Here is a 17,284-nt window from a genome sequence, read left to right on the forward strand (position 1 = left end):
GACCATGACATGAGAAATCAAATTTGCCTTGATCTTTTGACTTTGTCTTTATACCATTAAAACATCCTGCAAGTGTCATAGCTTAAAACGTCCTCCTCATTATAAACAAAGCATTTATTTAATCAAGCTCCAAAAATGGCTCGTTTGGATATTGCGAGATCTGTGACGTCACATGAGCAAATACATTTGCATATGACTGCCTCTAGAGCAAGACATCGACGAATAGTTTTACATCATCGCATCATAGGCCCCGCCCACTGGCAGTCAGACGCTTAATTGCTAACATTTGCCTAGACTGGATGTGAGCATCATATCGCGTCATGAGCCAATAGAACCTATTATAATCACTTACGCTTTCTATAATGGATACAGTATACAGATGCACATTCAGTTTCTGACGTACTTCACACACTTGAGTCTGTCGACAACAGGACAAATGAAAGAGTACAAGAATACAAGAAAGAGTGCATCATTCACTTTGATGTTTCCAGTTTAAACAGCTCGTTTGGCTCTCTGTACAGACTTCATAAGTATCCCAGCTTCAGAAAACAAGTGGATGGTTTATTTTAATAGCGTCTATGAAATGACGTTAGCCAATCATAACAACTAACCAGCCTTAAAAAGATAGTTCACCCAAAAATGAAAATTCTGTCATCACTTACTCACTTACTTTTTGATGAAATTTGAGAGATTTCTGTGCCTTCATTGACAGTTTCGCAACTACCACTTTGACGCTTCAAAAAGCTCATATAGAGATCATAAAACTAATCCATATGAATTGAGCGGTTTTGTCCAAATTTTCTGAAGAGACATAATCACTGCATATGGTAAACAGATTGAATTTAGGCTTTTATTCAAATTTAAAGATTCATCAACTCACAAATCAGTTGTGGTAAACGGAAGCTCAAATGTGTTCGCTTGACGTTCGAAAACCAATGAGGTTTGTTCTCGCATGTAAAGCAGGTTAGGTTGAGATTAAATTTATGTTCGCTTATCAATGTTTAAATGTGAATAAAAGCCTAAATTAAATCTGTTCTTTATATAAACCAATCATGTCGCCTCAGAAAATCTGGACTAAACCTCTCAATTCATATGGATTAGTGGTAGTAGTGGTAGTTGCGTAACTGTCAATGGAGGGACAGAAAACTCTCAGATTTCATAAAAAAGATCTTCATTCGCGTTCCGTAGATGAACGAAAGTCTTACAGGTTTGGAATGACATTAGGGTTAGTAATTAATGACAGAATTTTCATTTTTGGATGAACTATTCCTTTAAAGGCGCCATTTCAGACATAGGGTCAGAATGAAGGTTGAAAATAATCTTTACTTTTTGCATATATAAAACTTAACATTATAATTGAACCTCAAAGAACATATTAAAAGAATAATAATAATAAAAAAAATGTTTATGACCCCTTTAACAGTTTTGACATGGATTTTAGCATCATGAAAAATTAAGAGGTTTTGACACGGCTTGATTATTAGTTCTCTCCACCCTTCACGAATTATAGTGTTGGCTGTTGAAGATTGCCTCTGTTTTCTGTATGTCAGCTCAGCTGTGGTTTTCCTCTGTAAATTGAGTGACATTTGTGCTAATGTGCTTGCAGAAGTGTCAGACAATACTGCTGCTGCTGTAGGACGACCCATGTGCCTCATTCTGCCAATCAGAGAAGTTCTGTAGAGAAATCATATTACAGGAAGCCCTTGCCCTCAACACACACACAGCACTGGGCTCAGCTGAGTGGACAGACTCTCACTGTAAGTACTGGTCAGTTTAAATGACGCATTACCTTTTTATGTGTGTGCTTTGATGCATTTACTGTACTTTATCTATGTGCAGAGGCTCCTTCCTTATGCTGAACAGGTCTACAGCAAGAAACATGAGTCGGTTTACTGTAAAGAGCTAAGCTAGAGCTCATTCACTGTTTTCACTGAGCAAATGCTTCTCATTCAAATGTAAAGAAACACTGCTGCTTTATAATGAATGGTTATGTTGAAAGTTGTCGGCTTTAGCATTGCATTAATAGTGGGCTTTAATTTATGCATGGTTTCCTGGTGATGAATTTTCTGAAATCCAATACTCAAGCACTACTGCAGCATCCAGGAAATGAAATCAACACCAGGCGTATGAATGATACAAAATACAAAAGTCACAGCAACGAACAGTTTAAAAATCTTTTTATTTGTAAAAAAAATCACTCTTTACACTTTTTTATCTGCCCTTTTTCTCTAGTAGTTACTGGAAAAGCAGATACAACAAAATGTCTGGAAACCTTCTAAAAAATCCTAATGGAGATGGTAAGTTATATTTATGTATATTTATTTACACATTTAAACATTTTTTCTAAGGAAATTAATACTTTTATTCAGCAAGGATGGATTCAGTTTATCAAATGTGACAGTAAAGACATTTATAATGTCTTAACATGTTCTATTCCAAATAAATGCTGTTCATTTGAACTTTCTACTCATCAAAGAATCCTTAAAAATATATCACGGTTTCAAAATAAATATTAAGTACCACAACTGTTTTCAACATCGACAACCCCAAACCTTTAGGTTGATTTTAGGAAGGCAATGCATAACGGAAACCAGTTTTAATCACCTTTAGCAGTACACAACAGCCCTGTAGTGTGACAAATATATTTTTAAAAGTACAAATGTTCCATTAAAATTCATTAAATGTTCATTAAGTGATTTCTGAGAAGCACTGTTGATATTTGAAATCAACCCAAACAAACACACCCTTCGCTTCATTGCTCCTCCCCCAAAATGAGTGGGTGACTCTCTATCATAGCTGAAGTGAAGCAAAATAATGCTTAGCGAAAAATAAAATGAAGATAATGAACGAATGACAAGGAAGAACAAAAAATGAACATACAGTACACAAGAGTACATACAAGCAAGAGGTGGTTGTTAGTCGCCAGCAGCACAACTGCAGGGTATTCCAGAAAGCAGGTTATGTGACATAACTGGGTAAGTTTACTCAGAGTAAGCAAATAACCTCAACTTTCAGTTCCAAAAACGGAGGTAACTTTCAGGGTATGTAAATAGCCATAGTAAAAGATTTTTTGAATGAAATTGGGATTTTTTCTATGTAATGTGTTTCTATAATAAAATGCATATGTGATACATCTCACAACAAATGTGGAAGTAAAATGGCTAAACAAACACATATAAACTTATATGGTCATATTATCTTTGAAAGTTTGAAAGTTAAATATAAAAATGTATATATTTAGCATCAAACAAACAATATAATTTATGCTCACAGTAATAAAAAACTGATTAAAGGAAAATTAAAAGATAAGATTCAAAAATGATTGCACAATTGCCCCATAGGTGACGATATGCACTAAGAATGTAAATTGGCATTAAACGAAAGAAGTATTACAAGCTTCTTCTTAGCGTCCATTTCCATGATGTCTCCTGGATTCGGCGCTCAGTTGAGAATGTCTTTTTGTGGTCTCCCTCAAGCCATCCTAGGTGTATATGAGTTTCTTCTTTCAGTCAAACACAATCAGAGTTTTATTAAAAATATCCTGGCTCTTCCAAGCTTTATATTGGGAGTGAATGTTACTTTAGATTTTAAAGCCCAAAAAAGCGCATCCATCCATAAAAAAAAAATCCATACGGCTCCAGTGGGTTAATAAAGGCCTTCTGAAGCAAAGCTATGCATTTTTGTAAGAAAAATATCCATATTTATAACTTTATAAACTATAATCCCTGGCTCCCCGCAACGGCCGTACGCGAGTCTATTTCCGGCGGAAGAGTGACCTCTGACCCGACGCATGACGTAGGATGTAGACGTAGCGTAAGCTTAGGTGAGAGAAGAGTGGCTCAAACAAATAGAGCTGGGCAACAAACTCATGCTTCTCTTCTCTTATATTGAAATCCTCAGAAATCCTAAAAATCCTCGTTTTAGACTTCCAATTCATGACCAGTGTTTTGTTTTGCTCTATCCTTTGCGCTTCCACATTCGTCAATACGTCATGCGTCGGGTACGGCCGTTTCGGGAAGCCAGTGATTATAGTTTATAAGGTTATAAATATGGATATTTTTCTTACAGAAACACATCACTTCTCTTCAGATGGCCTTTATTAACCCCCTGGAGCCGTATGGATTACTTTTATGATGGATGTATGTGCTTTTTTGGGCTTCAAAATCTAAGGTAACATTCACTCATAAGGTAACAGAAACTCATATACACCTAGGATGGCTTGAGGGTGAGTAAATTATGGGAACATTTTTTGGGTGAACTAACCCTTTAACCTTGCTTTCTGGAATAGCTCCAGACAAACAATGACACTCAAAAATGTCCCGTTGCTAGAGCTAAAACAGCATATCTTGGTTCTGTGAAACACAGCAAAACCAATGTTACTCACGTATGGAGCAGAAACAACAAAACAAACTTGGGTATTAAGCACTGGAAAACTTTTCTAACATTAACACAGGTCCTAAAGCTCTTGCCTGATTATAACTTTTTCCAGTGATATTCCTCTCACCAATTTTCTTTTGTAATGTCTCTCAGCCATCTCTCTTTCTACATTGATCCACACTGATGACACTACGGTGATCCACTTTCAACAGCGTTTCTCAGAAATCACTTACTGCTCATTTAAAACGTCATACTGCATGCATAACACAAAATAATATAAAATGCTGTTTAAATGTTGTAGTTTCAGATGAAGTACAACTCGTTTGCTATCAGATCAGTAGCCACCTAAATATCTCAGTGTTTCCCCTACAATGTATTCAGGATTTTCAGTGCCGCTGCAAAATCTTCACATGAACAATAATATCACGACATTCACTTAACGTTACACACCTAAAAACACTAAGACATGGCGACCGGCGGCGCTGCTAATGCGGTGGCTCTGAATCGACTTGTTGACTAGAAAGGAGGAAAGAGCCACATATGGAAATATTTTCGATTAGGCTAATGTCACGTTGCCATAAGGGGCCGTTCACATAGCGCGTTTTTTGCACGTGCAAATTCGTTATTTCAAATGTAGGCATATATTTGTTGTATAGCAACGACAGACGCCACGGGAGAACAAGCGCTTGTGGAAAGGAGAAAGTGGTACGGACTGCGAAATTGGTACTGAGAACCGTGGATTTTCACTGGTATTGGTACCGAATACTGCAATTTTGGTACCGTGACAACACTATTAGGTAGTTATAAATAGGCTAATAGACCTGAGGAATAGGCTACAAGGCTTCTGTTTGTGACCAGTTCAAGGTCGTGCTGCAATAATCATGCCTTGAATCTGCTGATGGTATGTCATATTTGTATGTCTCAAAATTTCCATTTCTATCCACAAAACTTGCCAGAAGTCATGGTTTAAGGGGTTGTTTTAAAAAAAAATCTTATGGAGGTGCATGCCCAACCTCCCTCCCTAATATGTATCTAATATGTTGTCACATGTATTTTCACCAGATGGTCTGGAACACTGGGAGTTGACAATGAATGGAGGCGACGAGTGGCGGTCCGAGGACATGACGGACTGCGAACACACTCACAACGATGAATCAATCACTAAATTCTTCTGCACCTCTTATGAGTAAGAAAGAATGAATAGTGTCTGAATAGGCAAGTTTGAGGAAAATAAAGTCTTTAAAAGAGCCGGGTGAAAAAAGGATCCATGTGTGTTTCACTTTTCACACTGTCCCTGCTTGTGTTTCGGTGTGTGTTGTTCATTCATCAATTGTACATCTGTGTGTGTCAGCGTCTTTTTCTGTCCGCTGTTCCAGGCCGTGTCTAAAAAGGCAAGTGATTGACTTGCTGGAAGAAGGCTACGACCCCGAAAATTTAGATATCGCACAGCCGGCTGTCACTGTGGAGGACTGGTAAGCCTTGATGTTATGGACATAATGGCAGGAATTTTGTTTCGTCACGTTGTCCATTCAGTGATTTCTTTTGAGTGTTTAGGTACTGTAGCCGAACAGACTGTGGGTGCATTTATAAGCTCACGGTGACCCTACTTGATGAAAGCCAAGAGGTCATTGAAGAATTTAAGCCGGATGACGTGACCCTTGACCCTGACTGTGACGACTGCTCTTGGAGAAAGGTATGAGTGCAGAATCTGAGTCCAGTCCAGTTTGACATAATATACCCACTTAAAAGCTTTAAAGAAATGAATAGGAAAATAGAAAACAAATATTATGCAAACCACTAGTCATGTCAATGAACTAAAGCTGTTTATTCTACATGTTATATAGTACACTCACCTAAAGGATTATTAGGAACACCTGTTCAATTTCTCATTAATGCAATTATCTAATCAACCAATCACATAGCAGTTGCTTCAATGCATTTAGGGGTGTGGTCCTGGTCAAGACAATCTCCTGAACTCCAAACTGAATGTCAGAATGGGAAAGAAAGGTGATTTAAGCAATTTTGAGCGTGGCATGGTTGTTGGTGCCAGACGGGCCGGTCTGAGTATTTCACAATCTGCTCAGTTACTGGGATTTTCACGCACAACCATTTCGGGGGTTTACAAAGAATGGTGTGAAAAGGGAAAAACATCCAGTATGCGGCAGTCCTGTGGGCGAAAATGCCTTGATGATGCTAGAGGTCAGAGGAGAATGGGCCGACTGATTCAAGCTGATAGAAGAACAACTTTGACTGAAATAACCACTCGTTACAACCGAGGTATGCAGCAAAGCATTTGTGAAGCCACAACACGCACAACCTTGAGGCGGATGGGCTACAACAGCAGAAGACCCCACCGGGTACCACTCATCTCCACTACAAATAGGAAAAAGAGGCTACAATTTGCACAAACTCACCAAAATTGGACAGTTGAAGACTGGAAAAATGTTGCCTGGTCTGATGAGCCTCGATTTCTGTTGAGACATTCAGATGGTAGAGTCAGAATTTGGCGTAAACAGAATGAGAACATGGATCCATCATGCCTTGTTACCACTGTGCAGGCTGGTGGTGGTGTAATGGTGTGGGGGATGTTTTCTTGGCACACTTTAGGCCCCTTAGTGCCAATTGGGCATCGTTTAAATGCCACGGCCTACCTGAGCATTGTTTCTGACCATGTCCATCCCTTTATGACCACCATGTACCCATCCTCTGATGGCTACTTCCAGCAGGATAATGCACCATGTCACAAAGCTCGAATCATTTCAAATTGGTTTCTTGAACGTGACAATGAGTTCACTGTACTAAAATGGCCCCCACAGTCACCAGATCTCAACCCAATAGAGCATCTTTGGGATGTGGTGGAACGGGAGCTGGATGTGCATCCCACAAATCTCCATCAACTGCAAGATGCTATCCTATCAATATGGGCCAACATTTCTAAAGAATGCTTTCAGCACCTTGTTGAATCAATGCCACGTAGAATTAAGGCAGTTCTGAAGGCGAAAGGGGGTCAAACACAGTATTAGTATGGTGTTCCTAATAATCCTTTAGGTGAGTGTATATTTAGGTTCTACATCATACAAGTATTAGCCTGTCGTTTTAATTCAGTTCAACTTAGTTTTGTACATGCAAACACGCTATTTGATCACTTCTGTCACAGGTGAGCCACACATTCACAGACTACGGCCCAGGCCTACGCTTCATCTCTTTTGAACATGGAGGTCAAGACACCAAGTATTGGAAAGGCTGGTATGGAGTGAGAGTTACTGGGAGTTCTGTTACCGTAGACCTCTAAACACCAATCAGACAAAAATATGTGATTGATTGTCTAAAAAAAGATTTTCTCGCAGCTTGCTTTTATTTTTGCACATGCTGTACTAAGTGTAATACTAACCAAGTGTAACACTAATAGCTGAAGGATTAACATGTAATGCTAATCATTAAAAAAGCATCTATCTAGATTAGAATTCATTTCTTTATTTTTTCAGAACTTTAGAGAAACGTTCTGCTCAACCACTAACTACCTCTATATGCTCCTGCAAGCTACATAGAGTTATCTTAGATTAATAATGCGCTTCTAAGAGATTCTATATGCAATTAGCATCTTCTAATGTGGTATATAATCCAAATAGGTCATAATCATGCTCATTCCACATAAAAAATGATAATAAATAAATGGCAAAACATTATCTGTTTCTGACCTTCCTTGCATTGAAACATTTGCGTTATTATATCATGACTTGGAAACTGGCAACATTAAATGGCTTTTTTCATCGGACTGCAAGTGTGCAAGTTCAGGTCTGATGAGGACATGGCAAGACCTCAGGCACACTTTTTCCAGACATTCTGTTTCTGTGCCACAAGACAGTCCCTGCTAAGAGTTCAACTGACAAGTGTATTTACACTGTATTTGAAAGAAGTGTCTTATGCTCATCAAGGCTACATTTATTTGATTTATAAAACAGTAATTTTGAAATGTAATGTTCCTTCAGTGACACATGATCCTTCAGAAATCATTATAATATGCTGATTTGCTGCTCAAGAAACATTTCTTACTATTATTATCAATGTTGAAAACAGTTGTTAATTCCTGTTTTTGAGGAAACCGTGAAACGTTTTCCAGGATTCCATGATGAACAGTAAGTTATTATCAATTCTGATCAATTTAATGCATCCTTACTGAATAATTCCTTAAAATAAAATATATATATATTTTTTTTTACTGACCACAAACTATATACTGCTATACGTTTACATCTGCTTGTTATAATTACAAGAGAGGTCTGATTGGAGCAGAAGGAGAGGGGCGTGTCTAAAGGAACTCAAAGTGTATATACTATACAGTAGGAGAAAAACAGTATGTGACAGAAGTATGTCAGAATTCACAGTACTCAAAAAAGTAACCGGATGACCTACTACTTCCTGCGAGAATCTGAAGTGTGCATACGATGGACACTTTGTCATGAGGCCACGGCAGAGGATTTATGAATGGCAGTGAAGCAACATAACTGACGCTGGTTGGTCACATGATAATGACAACATGGCGAATATAGTACATCTGGATTACATTCATACTACACACATTCAAACTATGTAGAACATACTTTTTTAGCAGTCGTGAAGTAATTAATTATTCAAAATAAGGAACTCAAAAGAGTATTCGATTTTGGACATAGCCAATGTGTTAGTTCTCAAGTGGTGCTCACTGCAGATCCAAATGACGTCCACTACCCCCTCTCTGGACACAATGGGTGGAGCTTGGCCTAGTCCAGCTCCACCTCTGTGGACCTAATGGGTGGAGTTATGTTTAGCATAGGGTTGGTGTGGTTGGACCGTCTAGCTCCACCCATTACCATCCAGTGAGCGGGAGCTGGGCGTCAAGCTTCACCCATTGGCTCTACAGTCTCCTCAAAAAAGGGCTTTTCACACTTGAAATAGTTAACCCTGGGTAAGAGGAGGTATCCTGGGTTATCTTAAACGGAAACGGAATCCTGGGTTATCTTTATTCACGTTTCACACTGCTCATACTCTCATACTATAGCCGAGGTTAACAATTAGTCCTTGTAATTCATAAACTGATGTTTCACAATGTACGTTCCTAAACCTTGGGTTTACCCGGGGTTAAAAGCAGGGTTTAGAACGATGATAACCAGGAGTTAAGCGTAGTGTGAAAAGCTTAAAATGATCTAAAATCAGGTCAGAATGTGCATTGAAAAACCAACATGTTTTGCATTGAAAAACCAAGAGGGCGTCTTATTTGACAAAAGCCCTTCTATCAGCGTATACTGACTGTGGGATGCAGGAAAATAAGGCTATAAATCATTTTATATTTTTTCCAAGATAAGATTTTTAATAACCAAATTTTAAACAAAAACTGTTTGTGGTAAAAGGAACATTAACCAGTATTAAAGTATGTCACAAATAAATTAATGATAAACTAAAAAAATTACAACTACCTTATTTTCCTTCTGTTCACAAATTGTCACAAAAAAAAACAAAAAAAACATTCATACATACTGTAATACTCATTCAGGAAAATAAACATTGCATGTCATATAAAACATCACAATTAACAATGAGAGAGTGAAGATGAAACTGAACAGATGGCATTAACATGCCGTAGAGTAAATGAATGTCTTTTCACAGGGTGGTTCTCTGATAAATATGATGATATTTTTGGTTTTGTACATAATACCCAATGTTTGCGATGTGATTGTACACTCAAATTCAAGTACTGTGTTTGTGCACCAATACAGCCATGCATTCTCCAGCGGATACATTTAGGTTTAAATGACGGGTATATACAGTAGTAACATTGTAACGTAACCCTAACCAGTGAGTGTTTGCCTTGACATGAGTTCTTCTCATTCTGTTTGGAACGGTTTGGAACAACATTAGGGTTAGTAATTAATGACATAATTCATTTTCAATTTTGGGTGAACTATCCCTTTAAAGGCGCCACCCCTTAAAAATAGATCATTTCAGACATAGAATGAAGGTTGAAAATAATATTTTTTCTTTTTGCATATATAAAACTTAACATTATAATTGAACCTCAAAGAACATATTAAAATAATAAATAAAAAATCCATGTTATGACAGTTACAGTTTAACAGTTTTGACATGGATTTTAGCATCATGAAAAATTAAGTAGATAGAAAAAAAAAAGGTTTTGACAAGGCTTGATTATTACAGTTCTCTCCACCCTTCACGAATTATAGTGTTGGCTGTTGAAGATTGCCTCTGTTTTCTGTATGTCTGCTGTGCTTTTCCTCTGTAAATTGAGTGACATTTGTGCTAATGTGCTTGCAGAAGTGTCAGACAATACTGCTGCTGCTGTAGGACGACCCATGTGCCTCATTCTGCCAATCAGAGAAGTTCTGCAGAGAGATCATATTACAGGAAGCCCTTGCCCTCAACACACACACAGCACTGGGCTCAGCTGAGTGGACAGACTCTCACTGTAAGTACTGGACAGTTTAAATGACGCATTGCCTTTTTATGTGTGTGCTTTGATGCATTTACTGTACTTTATCTATGTGCAGAGGCTCCTTCCTTATGCTGAACAGGTCTACAGCAAGAAACATGAGTCGGTTTACTGTAAAGAGCTAAGCTAGAGCTCATTCACTGTTTTCACTGAGCAAATGCTTCTCATTCAAATGTAAAGAAACACTGCTGCTTTATAATGAATGGTTATGTTGAAAGTTGCCGGCTTTAGCATTGCATTAATAGTGGGCTTTAATTTATGTTTCCTGTCGATGAATTTTCTGAAATCCAATACTCAAGCACTACTGCAGCATCCAGGAAATGAAATCAACCCCAGGCGTATGAATGATACAAAGGATTGCTGAGGTTTAAGAGATACAAAATACAAAAGTCACAGCAACGAACAGTTTAAAAATCTTTTTCACTCTTTACACTTTTTATCTGCCCTTTTTCTCTAGTAGTTACTGGAAAAGCAGATTAAAAAAAATGGCTGGAAACCTTCTAAAAAATCCTAATGGAGATGGTAAGTTATATTTATGTATATTTATTTACACATTTAAAAATGAAATGAATACTTTTATTCAGCAAGGATGGATTAAATGTATCAAATGTGACAGTAAAGACATTTATAATGTCTTAACATGTTCTATTCCAAATAAATGCTGTTCATTTGAACTTTCTACTCATCAAAGAATCCTTAAAAATATATCACGGTTTCAAAATAAATATTAAGTACCACAACTGTTTTCAACATCGACAACAACAAACCTTTAGGTTGATTTTAGGAAGGCAATGCATAACGGAAACCAGTTTTAATCACCTTTAGCAGTACACAACAGCCCTGTAGTGTGACAAATATATTTTTAAAAGTACAAATGTTCCATTAAAATTCATTAAATGTTCATTAAGTGATTTCTGAGAAGCACTGTTGATATTTGAAATCAACCCAAACAAACACACCCTTCGCTTCATTGCTCCTCCCCCAAAATGAGTGGGTGACTCTCTATCATAGCTGAAGTGAAGCAAAATAATGCTTAGCGAAAAATAAAATGAAGATAATGAACGAATGACAAGGAAGAACAAAAAATGAACACACAGTACACAAGAGTACATACAAGCAAGAGGTGGTTGTTAGTCGCCAGCAGCACAACTGCAGGGTATTCCAGAAAGCAGGTTATGTGACATAACTGGGTAAGTTTACTCAGAGTAAGCAAATAACCTCAACTTTCAGTTCCAAAAACAGAGGTAACTTTCAGGGTATGTAAATAGCCATAGTAAAAGATTTTTTGAATGAAATTGGGATATTTTCTATGTAATGTGTTTCTATAATAAAATGCATATGTGATACATCTCACAACAAATGTGGGAGTAAAATGGCTAAACATAAAAAAAATAAACTTATATGGTCATATTATCTTTGAAAGTTCCATCCATCTCTCTTTTTTAATTTATATATTTAGCATCAAACAAACAATATAATTCATGTTCACAGTAATAAAAAACTGATTAAAGGAAGATTAAAAGATAAGATGCAAAAATGATTGCACAATTGCCCCATAGGTGACGATATGCACTAAGAATGTAAAAGGAAAAGAAAAAGAAGTATTACGCGCTTCTTCTTAGCGTCCGTTTCCATGATGTCTCCTGGATTCGGCGCTCAGTTGAGAATGTCTTTGTGTGGTCTCCCTCAAGCCATCCTAGGTGTATATGAGTTTCTTCTTTCAGTCAAACACAATCAGAGTTATATTAAAAAATATCCTGGCTCTTCCAAGCTTTATTGTGGGAGTGAATGTTAGCTTAGATTTTGAAGCCCAAAAAAGCACATCCATCCATCATAAAAGTAATCCATACGGCTCCAGGGGTTAATAAAGACCTTCTGAAGCGAAGCTATGCGTTTTTGTAAGAAAAATATCAATATTTATAACTTTATAAACTATAATCCCTGGCTCCCCGCAACGGCCGTACGAGAGTCTATTTCCGGCGGAAGAGTGACCTCTGACCCGACGCATGACGAGTGACCTCTGACCCGACGCATGACATAGGATGTAGGCGTAGAGTAAGCTTAGGTGAGAGAAGAGTCCCCTCCTGCGGCTCAAACAAATAGAGCTGGGCAACAAACTCAAGCTTCTCTTCTCTTATATTGAAATCCTCAGAAATGTCTTTGTAAAAATCCTTGTGTTAGACTTACAATTCATGACCAGTGTTTTGTTTAGTTCTATCCTTTGCGCTTCTGCATTCGTCAATACGTCATGCGTCGGGTAAGGCCTACAAATATGGATATTTTTCTTACAAAAACACATCACTTCTCTTCAGATGGCCTTTATTAACCCCTGGAGCCGTATGGATTACTTTTATGATGGATGGATGCGCTCTCTTGCGCTTCAAAATCTAAGGTACCATTCACTCCCATTATAAAGCTTGGAAGAGCCAGGATATTTTTTAATATAACTCTGATTGTGTTTGACTGAAAGAAGAAACTCATATACACCTAGGATGGCTTGAGGGTGAGTAAATTATGGGATCATTTTTTGGGTGAACTAACCCTTTAACCTTGCTTTCTGGAATAGCTCCAGACAAACAATGACACTCAAAAATGTCCCGTTGCTAGAGCTAAAACAGCATATCTTGGTTCTGTGAAACACAGCAAAACCAATGTTACTCACGTATGGAGCAGAAACAACAAAACAAACTTGGGTATTAAGCACTGGAAAACTTTTCTAATATTAACACAGGTCCTAAAGCTCTTGCCTGATTATAACTTTTTCCAGTGATATTCCTCTCACCAATTTTCTTTTGTAATGTCTCTCAGCCATCTCTCTTTCTACAGTGATCCACACTGATGACACTACGGTGATCCACTTTCAACAGCGTTTCTCAGAAATCACTTACTGCTCATTTAAAACGTCATACTGCATGCATAACACAAAATAATATAAAAATGCTGTTTAAATGTTGTAGTTTCAGTCAGATGAAGTACAACTCGTTTGCTATCACGTGCCAACTCTCCTTTAGCTTAATAAATTGATCAGATCAGTAGCCACCTAAATATCTAATATGTTGTCACATGTATTTTCACCAGATGGTCTGGAACACTGGGAGTTGACAATGAATGGAGGCGACGAGTGGCGGTCCGAGGACATGCCGGGGGACTGCGGACACACTCACAACGATGAATCAATCACTAAATTCTTCTGCACCTCTTATGAGTAAGAAAGAATGAATAGTGTCTGAATAGGCAAGTTTGAGGAAAATAAAGTCTTTAAAAGAGCAGGGTGAAAAAAGGATCCGTGTGTGTTTCACTTTTCACACTGTCCCTGCTTGTGTTTCGGTGTGTGTTGTTCATTCATCAATTGTACATCTGTGTGTGTCAGCGTCTTTTTCTGTCCGCTGTTCCAGGCCGTGTCTAAAAAGGCAAGTGATTAACTTGCTGGAAGAAGGCTACGACCCCGAAAATTTAGATATCGCACAGCCGGCTGTCACTGTGGAGGACTGGTAAGCCTTGATGTTATGGACATAATGGCAGGAATTTTGTTTCGTCACGTTGTCCATTCAGTGATTTCTTTTGAGTGTTTAGGTACTGTAGCCGAACAGACTGTGGGTGCATTTATAAGCTCACGGTGACCCTACTTGATGAAAGCCAAGAGGTCATTGCGGAATTTAAGCCGGATGAAGTGACCTTTGACCCTGACTGTGACGACTGCTCTTGGAGAAAGGTATGAGTGCAGAATCTGAGTCCAGTCCAGTTTGACATAATATACCCACTTAAAAGCTTTAAAGAAATGAATAGGAAAATAGAAAACAAATGTTATGCAAACCACTAGTCATGTCAATGAACTAAAGCTGTTTATTCTACATGTTATATAGTATATTTACGTTCTACATCATACAAGTATTTCTTTATTAACCTGTCGTTTTAATTCAGTTCAACTTAGTTTTGTGCATGCAAACACACTATTTGATCACTTCTGTCACAGGTGAGCCACACATTCACAGACTACGGCCCAGGCCTACGCTTCATCTCTTTTGAACATGGAGGTCAAGACACCAAGTATTGGCAGGGCTGGTTTGGAGTGAGAGTTACTGGGAGTTCTGTTACCGTAGACCTCTAAACACCAATCAGACAAAAATATATGATTGATTGCCTAAAAAAAAGATTTTCTCGCAGCTTGCTTTTATTTTTGCACATGCTGTACTAAGTGTAATACTAACCAAGTGTAACACTAATAGCTGAAGGATTAACATGTAATGCTAAGCATTAATAAAAGCATCTATCTAGATTAGAATTCATTTCTTTATTTTTTCAGAAAATTAGAGAAACGTTCTGCTCAACCACTAACTACCTCTATATGCTCCTGCAAGCTACATAGAGTTATCTTAGATTAATAATGTGCTTCTAAGAGATTCTATATGTAATTAGCATCTTCTAATGTAGTTTAAAATCCAAATAGGTCATAATCATGCTCATTCCACATAAAAAATGATAATAAATAAATGACAAAACATTATCTGTTTCTGACCTTCCTTGCATTGAAACACTTGCGTTATTATATCATGACTTGGAAACTGGCAACATTAAATGGCTTTTTTCATCGGACTGCGAGTGTGCAAGTTCAGGTCTGATGAGGACATGGCAAGACCTCAGGCACACTTTTTCCAGACATTCTGTTTCTGTGCCACAAGACAGTCCCTGCTAAGAGTTCAACTGACAAGTGTATTTACACTGTAATTGAAAGAATTGTCTTATGCTCATCAAGGCTACATTTATTTGATTAATAAAACAGTAATTTTGAAAAGTAATGTATTCCTTCAGTGACACATGATCCTTCAGAAATCATTATAATATGCTGATTTGCAGCTCACGAAACATTTCTTACTATTATTATCAATGTTGAAAACAGTTGTTAATTCCTGTTTTTGAGGAAACCGTGAAACGTTTTCCAGGATTCCATGATGAACAGTAAGTTAAAAACAGCATTTATTTGAAATAAATGATCAATTCTGATCAATTTAACGCATCATTACTGAATAAAAGTATTAATTCCTTAAAATAAATTTTAAAAATGTTTTACTAACCACAAACTATTTACTGGTATACGTTTACATCTGGGGCATGTTCAAGTTCAAAACGGTGCGCAACGTTTTGCTACGGTTTCCGGGTTGAACGTCATGTTTCCTGGAAACGGCGTGCACCGGTGTGCAACGGGGTTTGAGATACGTTTTCTCTTGTTTGGTGGGTGTGTCAGAACTGCAGTCCAATCAGCAGCAACATGTATATAAAGCTTGCAGTATTAAAGTGAACTCACACAATGGGTTCAAGGAAAGTAATTTACAAATGTGTTGGATGCAGCTCGGTATACACAACAACTGAGGATATTAGAAGACATGTTTGTCGTAAGTTTTATTGTAAAAATATAGGATATCAACATAATGATGATGTAGTTGTTTATATTTTTAGCTTCATTGCAAGTGTATGACATTTGGTATAGAAATAAACAAGGTAATTAAGTGCTTTTCCTAAAAATGAGAAAGAAAATACAGGGTATTAAAACAGTATGAACTACAAATAAAGTCAGTATGTGAGACTAAATAGATGTGTTTTAGTCTGAATTAGGTAAGATGTGTGCTTCCATTTCAGTTTCAGCAATCCCTTCACTCGATTGGGATGTTCTCTTTTGTTCTGTGCGGCAAGTGCAGTTACTGTAACATCGGGCATATTTTGTAGTATTAAACACATATTTATACCGACTTCATCAGGCTCTGAAAATTCTTCACAAAGAACACAAAGAATGGCCTTCTCAGCTGCCATAGTTGCAACTCTTGCGTCATCAGAACAGTGTGTTCAACGCATCACCGTTTCTGTTTAAAAAACGTTGTGCAACGTTTTGTCGGGGCTGAACGCAGCCCTGCTTGTTATAATTACAAGAGAGGTCTGATTGGAGCAGAAGGAGAGGGGCGTGTCTAAAGGAACTCGAAGTGGTAATGGCTGCATCCAAAATTGCATACTTCACCACTATACAGTAGGCGAAAAACAGTATGTGACAGAAGTATGTCAGAATTCACAGTACTCAAAAAAGTAACCGGATGACCTACTACTTTCTGTGAGAATCGGCTGCGTTCAGCCCCGACAAAACGTTGCACAACGTTTTTTAAACAGAAACGGTGATGCGTTGAACACACTGTTCTGATGACGCAAGAGTTGCAACTATGGCAGCTGAGAAGGCCATTCTTTGTGTTTTTTGTGAAGAATTTTCGGAGCCTGATGAAGTCGGTATAAATAATGTGTTTAATACTACAAAATATGCCCGATGTTACAGTTACTGCACTTGCCGCCCAGAACAAAAGAGAACATCCCAATCGAGTGAAGGGATTGCTGAAACTGAAATGGAAGCACACATCTTACCTAATTCAGACTAAAACACATCTA

At 37.7% G+C, this 17,284-nt stretch overlaps 2 protein-coding genes across 5 annotated transcripts; both read left to right on the forward strand.

The window, feature by feature from the left end:
• Positions 1–1,683: 1,683 nt before the first annotated feature.
• On the forward strand, positions 1,684–8,076 carry fbxo2 (F-box protein 2). Of its 3 annotated transcripts, XM_084100870.1 has the most exons (7): positions 1,715–1,757; positions 2,233–2,297; positions 4,069–4,170; positions 5,440–5,563; positions 5,754–5,849; positions 5,932–6,070; positions 7,535–8,076. In XM_084100870.1, the coding sequence occupies exons 4-7, from the start codon at positions 5,466–5,468 to the stop codon at positions 7,667–7,669; spliced, it is 468 nt and encodes a 155-aa protein (XP_083956996.1). In that variant the 5' UTR covers positions 1,715–1,757; positions 2,233–2,297; positions 4,069–4,170; positions 5,440–5,465; the 3' UTR covers positions 7,670–8,076. The 3 variants fall into 3 exon arrangements, with proteins under 3 accessions (XP_083956994.1, XP_083956995.1, XP_083956996.1); XM_084100868.1 differs by lacking the exon at positions 4,069–4,170 and having other exon boundaries at positions 1,684–1,757; XM_084100869.1 differs by lacking the exon at positions 4,069–4,170 and having other exon boundaries at positions 1,688–1,757; positions 2,236–2,297.
• A 2,669-nt stretch (positions 8,077–10,745) lies between these two features.
• Positions 10,746–15,362, forward strand: LOC311074401 (F-box only protein 2-like). Of its 2 annotated transcripts, none has more exons than XM_084100968.1 (6): positions 10,746–10,837; positions 11,319–11,383; positions 13,940–14,066; positions 14,257–14,352; positions 14,435–14,573; positions 14,835–15,362. In XM_084100968.1, the coding sequence occupies exons 2-6, from the start codon at positions 11,347–11,349 to the stop codon at positions 14,967–14,969; spliced, it is 534 nt and encodes a 177-aa protein (XP_083957094.1). In that variant the 5' UTR covers positions 10,746–10,837; positions 11,319–11,346; the 3' UTR covers positions 14,970–15,362. The 2 variants fall into 2 exon arrangements, with proteins under 2 accessions (XP_083957094.1, XP_083957095.1); XM_084100969.1 differs by having other exon boundaries at positions 10,784–10,837; positions 11,322–11,383.
• The last annotated feature ends 1,922 nt before the right edge of the window (positions 15,363–17,284 follow it).

Source organism: Abramis brama (assembly GCF_963993115.1).
Source record: "Abramis brama genome assembly, chromosome: 23".
NCBI lineage: Eukaryota > Metazoa > Chordata > Actinopteri > Cypriniformes > Leuciscidae > Abramis > Abramis brama.